Below are 12,981 nucleotides of genomic sequence, written 5' to 3'. Positions count from 1 at the left end.
AATGTTGAACATGTATTTAGAAAATGTTGAATGATTATTAAAATGTTGAGCAGGTATCTAAAAAATGTTCAATAAGCGTCCGGACAGTGTTGAACGTGTATACAAAAAATGTTGATCATTTATTAAAAAAATGTTTTTGACATATATGAAAATGTAGAGTGAAAACAAAAACAAACATAAAAAGACAAAAGAAAAACCAATAATTGAGAAGAAAAAAGAAAGCCAAGCAAAAAATGGAGGAGAAAAAAGAAAAAAACTAAAGACAGACAACAAAGATGGAAAGAAAAAACCAATAAAAACTAAGGAAAACGAAGAAAAAAGAAAAAAAGAAATAAAACAGAGAATAAACAAGGAACAATTCGGCTTGTTTCGCGTTAACAACGGGCGCCCTACTTAGGGCATCTCCAGCCATTCGGCCCCTCAAGGGATTAAAATAGCGTCGCTTGGGGGCTAACCGGCGATAAATTCGGTGGGGGAAGGGGGGGCTCGGGTTCCCAGCCAACCCCCCAAGTTCGCCCCTCCCCCCCCCCCAGCCGCCGATTTCGGCCCAAATTCGGCATAGTTCGGCACAAACTCAACAAAAGGTAATTTTTATCACATAGTTCATCACAGAAATGGATACAAATCAAATAGTTCAACCAAGCAAACTCATAATTCAAACACAAACTAAAAACACATCGAACTAGGTGTTGTCCTTGAGCCTTCATAGGTGCTCCACCAGATCGTGTTGTAGTTCTTGATGCACCTGTGGGTCTCAGATCTCCTGACACATATTAAGGAACGCAACCCATTATGCTAGTACCTGATGATTAACAGTTGTAAGAGGACCCTGCTTGAAATATGGTTCAGTGTCAAACATTGGCTCTTCCTGCTCGCTCTCAATGATCATGTTGTGCAAAATGACATAGCAGTTCATCAACTCCCACATTTGAGATTTCGACCAGGTCAGAGCGGGGTACCGGACAACAGCAAATTGAGATTGGAGCACACCAAATGCCCGCTCGACATCCTTCCTGCAAGCCTCCTGACACCTGACAAAGTAGGAGTTGATCTTGCCTTCTGGCACAGGGTTTGAGATAGTCTTCACAAATATGGACCATCTTGGATAGATACCATCTGCTAGGTAGTATCCCTTATTGTAGTGGCGCCCATTGACCTCGAAGTTCACCGGAGGAGCATGACCTTCAACAAGCTTGGCAAAAACATTCGAGCACTGCAGTACATTGTGGCCACTATGGTCCTGGCATACCAAAGGAGTGCCAAATCCAGAGGTCCTATGTGGCCACTGCCTCAAGTACCACACTGCAATCTCCTTTTCCATCTTTGTACATCCTCTACCGAGCAAATGGACAGTTTTTCCATGCCCAATGCATGTAGTCGATGCTTCCAAGCATCCCATGAAATCCTTTTGTTGCATTATGTGCTAGGATCCGAGCAGTATCTTCAGCATTGGGTGATCGCAAGTATTGCTGTCCAAACACTACCACCACTGCTTTGCAGAACTTGTACAAACACTCAATGGTGGTGGACTCGGCCATGCGTCCATATTGTTCCTGTATATCACTGGCAGCTCCATATGCAAGCATCCTCATAGCTGCCGTGCACTTTCTGGGGTGAGGAGAATCCAACTATGCCGGTGCAATCCTTCTTGCAAATGAAATAGCTGCCAAACTCCTGGATGGCATTCACAATCGCGAGGAAGAGCTTCCGGCTCATCCGATAACGGTGACGAAACACTTTCTCGTTGTGCAGTGGAACGTCGGCGAAGTAGTCGGCGCAGAGCAAGCAGTAGCCCTCCATTCGATGCCTCTGCTTGCTCTTGCGGCGGCCCAGCGCCGAGCCACCTCGCTGTGGCTTTGCATTGTTGGCAAACAGGCCGACCGGAGCGGCGAGGATCATGAGGTTCTCTTCGTCATCGGTGTCCGCCTCGGCTTCCTCCTCCATCAGAGCCGTGAACGCCTCCTCGTCATCGGAGTCCATTGCCGAACAGGCAAATCGCCGAACACCTTGCGGGCGTGGTGGGTGGGCAGCCGCCGGTATCCTCGCCTATGTGGTCGGAGCCCTGGAAAGCTCGCCCAGGAGCGAGATGGAGGCTGTCACGGTGAAACCCTCTCTTTCCGACGGGGAAATGACATTTCTAGCGGCGGAGCAGCGACTGTGGGCAGGTAGGGCCACGCCGGGATCGACATGACGGCGAAAGGGAAAGTGGCGTCATGTGGCGCACGGGTCGAATCTGGGCGGTGAAAGGCGTTTCTCGCCTGACAATGATGGCCCACACGCCATTTTTCCTTCCGCTGGAGCCCCCAAATGCCCCCCCCCCAGTGCGCTGGGGTTCGCCCTGGGATTGCTGGGCCAAAAAATGGGCCGAACCGGCGGAATTCGGCGTTCTGGGGGGCGACTGGGGTTTTTTTGTGACCGGCGAAAATAATGGCGTCTTGAGGGGAGGGGGGGGGCTGTTGGGGGTGTGGCTGGAGATGCTCTTACATATCACAAACACTGGCCAGCGAGATGTTCCCCTTGTGCTCGTTTTTTTTTTTGAGTTGACCCCTTGTGCTCGCTTAAGGGGGTAAATAGCTCTCGCGGGGGAGGAAGGGGTGTGCGTGCGTGCGGGGAAGAATCGCCAACCTATTGTTCTTTTTTTAGATAAAAATCGCCAACCTATTGGATCACGGATCCATGCCCACTACGATTTGGCCCACGAAACACTTACCTATTTGGTCCAGCCCATTGGAGTTACAGTCGAGCACTTGCGTTTCTCTTCTTCCGCTTCGTCTCTTCGGCCGGAGTCCTCCTCCTCCAGACTTCCGGAGACCTCACGCGATGCGCCCCGCGGCCTCGAAGGCGGCCGGGAAGGAGAAGAGCAGGAGGAAGGGCGGCGGCGCCGGCGCCGGAGAGCATCTCCTCACCGACCGCGTCCTCTCCCTCCGCGCCCGCCTGCACGACGCCCTCTCCCTCGGCCTCGCCAGGTAATTTCACCTCCCTTCCGCGCCCTTCGTCTTCACGGCCTAGATTTCCCTTCTTCTCCCCGATTCAGGGGTAGATTAGATTCTCCTTGGGTAGATTGAGAAGCAAGATTTAGCTTAGCTGCTGCTTGGTGGCGTAAGGCTAGATGCAACCTAGATGATCTTAGCTTGGTGATAGCTTTATGTAGTAGCCCGAAGCAAAATTCGAGGGCTAAAGACAGTCTGCATCGCTGCGATTTCACAAATATGTGTGTTGCAGAGGCATTGGCGATAGGCCGGTTTATATCAGAAGCCACAGGAAACAGTAGCACCCCAATCTCGCTGCTGAAATGCCACCACAGCCTACAAAATCCACCAAGGGGCACAGCACAAAGTACAATGAGATGAAGCAGCCACCGGTTGTCATAGTAATTAGGAGCAGAATGTCAGCAACCATCGAATTGCCGCTGCACCAGCCACCCGCCGTTGCCTTTGCCTTGAATGGGGAAAAAAATATGGGTCTTCTGATTTCTTGTATTATTCATCATGTTAGGTCTGATGGCCACGGTGCGAAAAAATGGCAGTCTACTGATGCTGGAATTCAGTCTCACGCGATCAAAGCAGTGACTGCTTTTCTCGGTTGTTTGTCAACTGAAATGTTGCGGCTTCCTCCTATAAAGGTAAACTGGAGTCAGTTGCTGAAGTAAACTGTGCATATTACTAGATGATTTTTTTTAAAATTGTGCACTCTTTGTTGTGACCATTTTATTTTCTTAACCAGGAGTCGATTTCGGACATTCTCGTACTCCTGGAAGGTGTTCTTCAGACAAAGAACGTTTCAGTTCTAATCCAAGCAGCAGATGTGAGCTCAAAGTTAGTTTCCAGCATAGGCAATTCGATTCGGCAATACCCAATTTTGGAGATTGTTTCGCCCCTCTCATGCCAGTTGTCGGCACACCAGTTACCTACAGCTATCTCGTGTGCAAGGGCAATGAATTGCATATTGAATAGCCTAGTGACGGCGAGAGGTTCAACTCATGCAGAAATTTTGGAAACCTTGGAGAGAACCAATGCAGTTGCAAGTATTGTTTCTGCTCTGCAGAGTTACACTCCTGATATCCATCCACTGAGTTATCTGACCGAGATGATATCACTGCTAAGAACCATACTGTGGATTTGGCCTTCCTCAAGATACCATGTATGGAGTAATGGCAACCTGATGGGGAAGTTAGCGCATTACTGTCTTGCCACTGAAACAATGGTTGTTGCTAAAGTTCTTAGGCTGTATGCTGCTTTAGGTACTTCTGTTTGGTAATTCTCCTCTTTGACTTCAGTATTAATATTTGAAATATTTTTTTCCACTTTACTTCCTTTTGTGTTTCTAAACATTTGTAACTGCAACTCAGCTTTATGTGGCCATGGAGCTATGATCCTTCTCAAGAATGAAGTCTTAATGGCTAAGATTTGTGAGCTCGTGGGAACGTCCCATCCGAGTAGTACTAGGATTGAAGCGTTCAAACTCTGCCATGTTCTTTTGGTGAGTTACATCACTTCAGTTTGGGTAACTAATCTAACATATGAATTGTAATTGTAATGTCTACTGTTTAACTAATATCAAAATTGCATTTATCATCTGCAGAGATCTTCGAAGGGCTGTAGTCAGTTAATGACTTCACGTTGCCAGCCTATTGTTGAAGGCATAATCGATGCAATGCGTGCAAAGGATGATAAATTGTTAGTAACAGAGGGGTGTCGTACTGCACTGCTTGTGCTCCGTTATGCTGGGAATCATCATCAATGCTTTTGGTCTAATGCCATTGATAAAGTATTATATAGCATTCTTACCGGTCGCTCCCTCTCCTCACATCAAAGTGATAAAGTTTTGTGCGATGATGAGCTATTTGATATGGTTTCCAAAAACTTCATGGATATACATCCATACGTCTGGGATATACTTGGATATCTAGTGGTGCATTGCACTGAGGATCACCATCCTGTAAGGAAAGGGAAAGGTCATAGCTTGCACGCACTGATATCTTGTGCTTGGTAGGTACTAGGTACTATCCTACTCGAGAGTTAATTTGCTGTTGTATAGTTTTCTTTCAGTACTTAATGAGCTTGCAGGAGAATGATGTGCAGCTATTCATGTTTTCATCCTGCTCTTGGTGTGCAGCTTGCTGGCCACAGATGTTATGCACAAAAGCAGCCCCATGACATTATCCAAAGATGTGCAGGAGCCGGCTTTGAGGGCAGTTCTGATGATGCTTCTCTCTCCCAATGGATATATTCAGTATGAGGCAAGTTTTAAACTTTCAGAAGGTCTTCCATATTTGGGTGACGGCTATTTGAACGTTCTATTGTCATCATTAGAATCAAATACTACGAGAAGTGTTGCCACATCTTTTGACAGTTTCAAAATTATGACCAACCTCATGAACCTCGCATGTTTGGTGCTGTCACGACCTTACCATAATCTCCTTAATAAGAGGAATCCTATTGATGTGTTGCCCATCATTATCAAGGAATGTCTCCACAATAATATACATATTACGAGGTCAAAAGTCACTTCCCATCTGCACTTTTGTTTTGAAGGAAGTTCATGCTGTTGCTATCTCGGTGAAGAGTGGGAGGGTGAAAACATAGTCTTATTCTACGGTCTTGTTGGGCTGTTTAATCTTCTGAGGAGCACTACTTTAGTTTGTGTTCAGTGTAAGAGGAAGTTGGATGTTGGGATTCTGTGCCATGACTGCAGAGATCAGTATACCGAAGATTTTCTTATAGTTCTTCAACGTGCTCTAAGTCAAAGCTTGAGTTCTGGACCGAAGCTCTATATTGCACACATCCTGAGTTTGTTTGGCCTCTGCGGTTCTCCAAGCAAGTTGGGCGGGAAGATGAGTAGTGCATTAGATAATAACGATCTAGCTGATCTGGAACTTTTGCTTTCAGATGGTGAATCTATAAATGCTCACACAGCCATCATATCAGCAAGGTGTCCTAAGCTGTTGCCATCTGTAAAATATCTACTTGGCAGTGACGAAAAATTTAAAGATGAATGGGGAAAATCAGTGTACCGAGTTCAAATGTCTGATCGTGTAGATAGCCACGCCTTGAAGAAGATTTTGGAGTACACATATACTGGTTTTGTGATGGTAGGTGATGACATTGTTAAACCAGTAAGGACACTTGCGAAGTATTGTAACCTGAAATCATTGGCAGAAATGCTTCAGAAAGAGCAACCCAGATGGAACTCCGATTATACCAGATATGATCTTACTGTTGCACTTGGACCTGTTGAGCATTCATTCTCGTAAGTCGGCCCTAAATTACCTAGTTCTTTGATTCCAACCTTTGAGCAAAACACCATCTTCTTTTTCATTGTCCCTAAGATTATCTGTACTTACAATGTTTGGTGGCTGTTGTTTGCTGAAATTCCTTACATCTGTGCTACATTGTAGAGTTTTCTTCGTTATAGATTATAGCCTTGAAGCAGATCATAGCTACCTTCCATTCTTTTGCTCTTTCTAGTTTTCATTAGCTTGCCATGAATTGTTTCTTATGTGTATTGATCCAGGGACATAATTTTAGAGGCTCAATCAAATAAGGAAATGAAGTGTGACCACGGGTCGTGCCAATTGCCAACTCCGCACGTTCATAGCCATAAAATCGTGCTGACCATGAGCTGCGATTACCTCCGGGCATTATTTCGATCCGGGATGCATGAGAGGTGAGCCTTTTGGTCCTTAATAATACTTACCACAAAGTACAAACAGTTTAGGCCAACATTTTCACAAAGACCGTGTGTTGAGTTCTTCATGCGATTGATGAGAACTGTGCGTGCAGCTTCTCGGACGTCATCAGGGTTCCGCTCGGGTGGCAAGCGCTGGACAAGCTAGTCCACTGGTTCTACTCAGGCGAGCTGCCCAAAGCCGCCCTCGACTGCCGGTGGAACAACCTGAGCAGCGACGAGCAGCGCTCCCACCTGAACGCCTACGCGGAGCTGTCGTCGCTGGCCGAGTTCTGGTTCCTGGAGGGGGTGAAGGAGGAGAGCCTTGCGGCGGTCTCGTCCCTCCTGGAATCGAGCAGGAGCGCCGCCGTGGTCGAGTTCGTCGCGTTCGCGGCCAACCTGGGCCAGTGGGAGATGGTCGAGGCCGGCGTCCGGAGCGTGGCGCACCTGTACCCCCGGCTGCGGGACTCGGGCCGGCTGGAGCAGCTCGACGACGAGCTGCTCAACATGCTGCGGACCGAGTACGTCCGGTACTCGCAGCACGGAGGCGGGCAGAGGTGACTTGAGTACGTGAATCTGGACGCACGTCGCCGTGCGCTTTGTAGATAGATACAGGGACGGACGCTGTCTGCCATGCTTTCTTCACAGAGAATATGCAGTGTATTATTGTCTGGGTTAGCAGAGCTGTTTTTTTTTGGCGGGATGGGTTAGCAGAGCTGTTTTTTTTTTGGCGGGATGGGTTAGCAGAGCAGAGCTGTTACTCGTGCCTGCTTGGTGCACATGGTGCCGACCCGACCGACCTGCTGAGTGCTGACAGACGCACGCAGCACCGATCCATCGCCACACACATCACAACAGACGCTTTTTTTTCCTTTCCTTTTTTACGATCATCGCAATGGACACCTGATCACGGATCCGGCTTGCGTGCTTCCTCCCCCTGCTCGATCACTCCACTGCATACCAATTTCATCAACGGTAGCGCACCGTCCCATTCGGCTCGGCTCGGCTCCTGCCAACGGACTAAACTAGTCCCAACCGAATAACCACGGATCTCTCGTCAATCATCATCACGCGAAACGAACAAGCCGAAAATTAACACACACTGGACTGGAGCAACATGGGATGGATGGATGGATTAGCTCGGTCCGTCCGTTAGTCAACAGGGCCAGCTCGTACGGGAAGTACAGGCTGTCGTCCTCCCCCCGGCCCGCCACGCACGCGCTAGAGTCCAAGCCGAAACCAGGGTAGGGTTCCGTAAACAAAGCCCAAGTAGCCCCCTCCCGCTGCCCCCCTCCGCGACATCACATGGCTAAGGCTAATCGTAATCGCCCTCCAACCCACAGCGACCAACGGAACGGAGAAAACTAGATTAATAAACTAGTTGCAATCCTGTGGGAGTGTGTCGACCGGCGCGTGGTCAGCAGGGCCCTGCCTCCCGGCGCCGGGGCAGGAAGTCACGCCCCTCGCCGGCCGTCAGATCCCAGATCAGACGGGCCGCGCCTCATCGCCTGCGCCGTATGAGGCGACGACGCGACGCGCCACCGGCCACGTACTGCAGGTGCAAGCCCGGGGGGCTCGGCTCGGCCTCATCACGGATGCACAGTGCCGGACCGGCGCGCACCAAAAATGATGGGGCACCCCGCCCGGCAGCGCTGCGCCTGCGCGGCACGGGGCTCTGCACCCTCTGATCCCTCTCCCCCTCCGAGTTCCAGCCTTCTCCAGACTGCCCCCCAGCCCAGGCCATGATGATGATTTCCCGTTGTCGTTGCCGCCGCTCGGTCATCACTGGTGCTAGATGCCAAGATGTGCATTTCAGGGCTCAGGCGCTCACCATCGAGTGCGCCTGCCTGCATCTCCTCCCTTTTCTTTATCCATTCCTCACCTTTTCAGCCAGGCTCGTGTCGACAGGGCTCTCGCTCGCCATCATGGGCCGGCTCGGGGCGATCTCTGCCGCTGGTCAGTTAGCTCGCCGCAAATGCGCGCCACATGGCCTACTCATTGCTCGCTCAAACAATGCGGTTTGTTCGAGCGAGCGAGAGATGAGATACGCCATTGACTGCGACCGCGAGAGGGTGGATAGCTAGGGATGCATGTTCCTTCCAACCGACTGTTCCATTCACTAGTACTACTATAGTCTACTAGCCCAGCGTCGTAGTCGTAGCGCCTACGCCGTAGCAAGGTACACGCAGCGTACAGCCATACAGTAATGGCGGCCACGCTACACACATGGCTAGCTGCGGGCGCGGTGCAGGAGCATCAGTAGCCTGCGGACGCGATCTGGTCCGGGCCCGGGTCATCGGCCGGGCGACACGCACGGGTCGGCGGGCCGCTGCTTGCGCGCCAATGGCGCTCCGGCTGCCGGAGCGCGTACGATTGTACTACCATTGTACCAATGGCCACGCACGCTCGTTACCCCGTGCCTCCGCTGGCCTACGCGTGCAATCGGCCTCTGCCGCAGCACTGCATCGCCCACCGACGCAGCGGCAGCCAGCCAGCCAGGAGAGACGAGAACGGCCGCGCCCGTGCATGCATGCGTCGAGGCAGCTCTGCTCCATGGCCGGGCAGTGCAAGCGGCCAGCGGTGCCGCGGGGCTCATGCGTGGTGTCATCGTCCTCGTCGCAGGCAGAGGCAGGCGGTTGCACGAGAGCGGATCGGGAGCCTGGAGCGGGGCAAAGGGTGGCCGCAGGGCGAAGAGCGCGAAAGGCGCCCCGGAAAAGGACACGGCCGGGCGGGGGAAAGAGATGCAGGCGGCCGGAATTTAAAAAGCTCGGGGGAGCAGGGAACGGGCCTCCTCCCCTCCCCGGCGTCAGCCCACATGGGCGCCGGAGCGTGCACGGGACCCGCCGCGGCCGGGGCGGCCACGTTGGCTGTCAGCGGCGGGGCGAGGCCATGATGCCGTAACGGGCATGCCAGGGCGCGGGGGCGGAGGCTTTGGTGTCAGCGCGTCTATTTTAGTTCTGGGGCGCTGGCGTCGGAGTAATTTTCTTTCTCTTCTGCGCGAATATTCACGGGGCGGGCACATGCGGCACAGTGCCCTACCGGATGCCCATGGATCCAGATCAAGCCGGAGCGGTTCAGCTCTTGTTGAGTGCTCCGGACCGGCCGGTTCAGCATTGCTGAACCGGGCGCCTACTGGCTAGCTAGTGCTAGTGGCTGGCCTCCTGCCACGGCTGCTGACTTCGATGCAGATAAGCACGGAAAATGAGGGGCTCGCCACTTCCCGTTGCTCTGCCCTAGAAATGCCACTCCTACTGCTTGCTTGCATTTGTAACTGTGCCATGCCAGCTCGATCGATCGGCAGAGCAATGCATTTGAATCAAGAGTGTGTGTCATTTGCTCATTTGAATCAAGTTGACAGCTGACAAGAGTGTGGATCTCTTCAAAAACAGCATTCGTTTGGAAAAACATCTTGTGATCTTTTTTCTTGCAAGCAACCAAATCAGAATCAGATGCGCTAGCTACAACGGCCTTGAGGATTGAGAAGAAGAGCAAAACTCCAAATTTACAGTCAAGAGAAAAGAAAACAGTCAATTGATTAGACCTTCTCATCAGCACCCCAAAGAACAAACCAAATCAGTTAAGAACCGAACAAAGCGCTATGCATCCATCATTGCGTCCCTAGCCTAGCCCGTCGCTTTCCATGCACGACGCACGCGCTCGATCGCCCGCCGTCTTCTCGGCTCGGCCGGATCACCCGCAGGGCCTCGGCAGCTCGCCGCTCCACCGCTGCGGCGTCGGCGTCGGCGTCTGCTTCCGGCCCAGGGTCGACGACCGGGACGACGACCTCGCTGAGGATGAGTCCTTGCTGGCCGCCGACTCCTTCTTGTCCTTGAAGAAGCCGAACACCGGCCGCGAGCAGACCGGCACGTTGAGCACCACGGGCGCCACGCGGACGCCGGACGAGTAGGACCGGTCCACGGCGCGGGCCATGGACCGGGACCTGGCGGCGGCGTGGAGGCTGCACGGGGAGCTGCAGCTGCGCTCCAGCCCCTGCTGGAACACGATCTTGCCCGAGGAGTTCATGCGCGGGGAGTCCACGGAGAGGCACCTCGACGCGTCCTGCCTGGGCGGCGACGGCCGGCGGCGCGCGGGGCTGTGGGCCGCGCGGCTGGAGGTGGAGTGGCGGTGCGAGGAGCGGACGAGGCGGAGGCGCGGAGGGTTGGGGTCGGCGGCGGAGTCGAGGGAGAAGCGCGGGTTGACGTCGTCGTGATCGTGGCCGGAGGAGGAGGACGAGGAGGAGTGCGAGAAGCGGGAGGAGGCGAGCGAGAGCGAGGCCTCCGAGTCGGAGCTGTCGCGGAGGAGCGGCGCCGACGCGAGGTCCGACGCCGTGCCCGTGGACGCCCGCCCGCCGTTGCTCCGCTGGAGGAGGAACTTGAGCGACCTCGCCGCCGACGAGCCCGCCGTCGTCGTCGTCGTTCTCCCGGGAGTCTTCGCCAATGCGGCCGCTGGCGACTGAGGCTGCGAGTGCGAGGAGGGCGTCCTCGGGCTCTGCGCGGCGGCCGCCCTCTTGAGCCCGAGCAGCTCGCGCCACCGGCTTGAGCAGCTGGGCGCCTTGGGGGAGAACACGTACTGGTCCGCAGCGCCAGCCGCCGCGCCGCCGCGGATCGGCCTCATCGGCTCCGGAGACGCCGGCATTGCCTCCAGCCGCGGCGGTGGTGCCGCCGCCGCGGCAGCCTCCGGCTCAGGCGCGGCAGCGGCAGCGGCATCGGCCCGGCGGAGCGGGAGCAGCTTCCCGTCGGCGAAGAGCTCGTCCGCGGGGAGCATGCTGGTGGTGCAGCCGCCGCCGCCGAGGCTGAACTCGAAGTCGATGAAGTCCTTGGAGATCGCGGGCGCGGCCACGGCGGGGTGCACGGGCGAAGCAGAAGACACTACAGCCGGCGTCTCCTCAGGCGCATCACGGCCGAACGAGGCGCGACACCCATAGGTGGACACAGCGGGCGCGGCTGCTGCTGCGGCAGGGACCAGGCTACTCGCGACGGCGGAGGTCATTGCCGGCGGCAAGGCAGGCGCATCCACGGGCGGGATCACACGCGCACGCTAATGAGCAGATCGCACTCTCACACTAGCCAGACGACAGACTGCGGCGAATCTCGTGGACGGAGGTGGGGGTGGGAGCGAGCCGGGGTAAAGGGTTCTGGTAAAGGCCCGTCGCGTATATATAAGCGGGGCGGGGCTACGGTGAAAATGTGCCGTTTGGGTGCGCTGGCGGGCGAGCCGGGCGGGCTGGCTGGCCGGGGTCCGGTTCGTGGAAAGCAGAGGAGATTGCGGGGTGGTCCTTACGGGTGCGCGCAGAGGCAATATACAGGCGCGTCGGGTTGCGGGTTTTTCGTTTGTAAAAAACGGCACCGGCCGGATCGGTACAGCTACGGGCCAGAGGGGGCGAGCGCGGCAAACATGGGGTTTCGTTCAATGGTTTTGGTAATGGATTTTGATGCTGGGTTTAGTGGCAGAATTAACGAGATTTAAGGGAAGAATGTGCTGCTAGTATGTGAGTTCACAGCAAAAAGGTTCAAATTCGGCTTTCAAAAAGGTTGGTGGAAACGGAAGGTTTTAATGTGTTCAATGGTTTTGGAAATTTGGGTACGTTTGCACCCCCCGGCTTATTATTTGACGATTGTGGGCTTGAAAGAGGAATCTGTTTCTGGCGGAATTAACAAAATTTAAGAAAAGAATGTGATGTTATAATAAAAAAAATTAAAAATTGGCATGATTGATATAATAAAAATGCCATGACATTAAAAATAAAAATTCCATGATGCAAAAAATATTAAAAACTTTCATGCTTTGTATTTTCAAAAATAAAAGGTGTCAAGCCAATAAGAAAAATACCATGCTATAGATAAAAAATTTCCATGCTCTCAAACAATAAAAAGGACACGCCTTAAGGATAAAAATGACATGCCCTCAATAATAAACATGTCATGGCAAAAACATAAAATAAATGCATCATTAAACTTGTCGTGGCAAAGCCAAAAGAATAATAAAAAACAAAACCAAACAAAAAATGCCATGGCAGATGCCTATTAAACTTATCGTGGCAAAATCAAACGAATAATGAAAAAACAAAAAATGCCATGACAAATGCATATTAAACTTGTCGTGGCAAAGTCAAAAGAATAATAAAAAACAAAACCGAACAAAAAATGCCATGGCAGATGCATATTTAAAACTCCATGATATTTGAAATAAAAATGGCATGGTTTGTACAATAAAAAATGCCATGTACACAAACATTTTTTCACCACTAACACAAAATTACCATGGCAAAATATATATTAAAACTGCCATGGTATGTTATAAAAAAAACTACCATGG

General features: G+C 52.3%; 2 protein-coding genes across 2 annotated transcripts; one reads left to right on the top strand and one right to left on the bottom strand.

Moving 5' to 3' along the window:
- The first annotated feature begins 2,741 nt into the window (after nt 1-2,741).
- Nucleotides 2,742-7,365, top strand: LOC125519820 (BTB/POZ domain-containing protein). Its single transcript, XM_048684592.2, has 8 exons — nt 2,742-2,966; nt 3,496-3,622; nt 3,724-4,240; nt 4,349-4,479; nt 4,582-4,988; nt 5,116-6,249; nt 6,514-6,666; nt 6,783-7,365. Exons 1-8 carry the CDS (start codon nt 2,821-2,823, stop codon nt 7,225-7,227), a joined length of 3,060 nt encoding a protein of 1,019 aa, XP_048540549.2. The 5' UTR covers nt 2,742-2,820; the 3' UTR covers nt 7,228-7,365.
- Nucleotides 7,366-10,180: 2,815 nt separating this feature from the next.
- On the bottom strand, nt 10,181-11,814 carry LOC125520748 (uncharacterized). Its single transcript, XM_048685750.2, has one exon. The coding sequence runs from the start codon at nt 11,653-11,655 to the stop codon at nt 10,357-10,359; it is 1,299 nt and encodes a 432-aa protein (XP_048541707.1). The 5' UTR covers nt 11,656-11,814; the 3' UTR covers nt 10,181-10,356.
- Nucleotides 11,815-12,981: the final 1,167 nt, after the last annotated feature.

The sequence above is a fragment of the Triticum urartu genome, chromosome 7A, assembly GCF_056163025.1.
Source record: "Triticum urartu cultivar PI428250 chromosome 7A, HENAU_Tu73, whole genome shotgun sequence".
NCBI lineage: Eukaryota > Viridiplantae > Streptophyta > Magnoliopsida > Poales > Poaceae > Triticum > Triticum urartu.
This window is presented reverse-complemented; position numbering and strand designations above follow the sequence as displayed.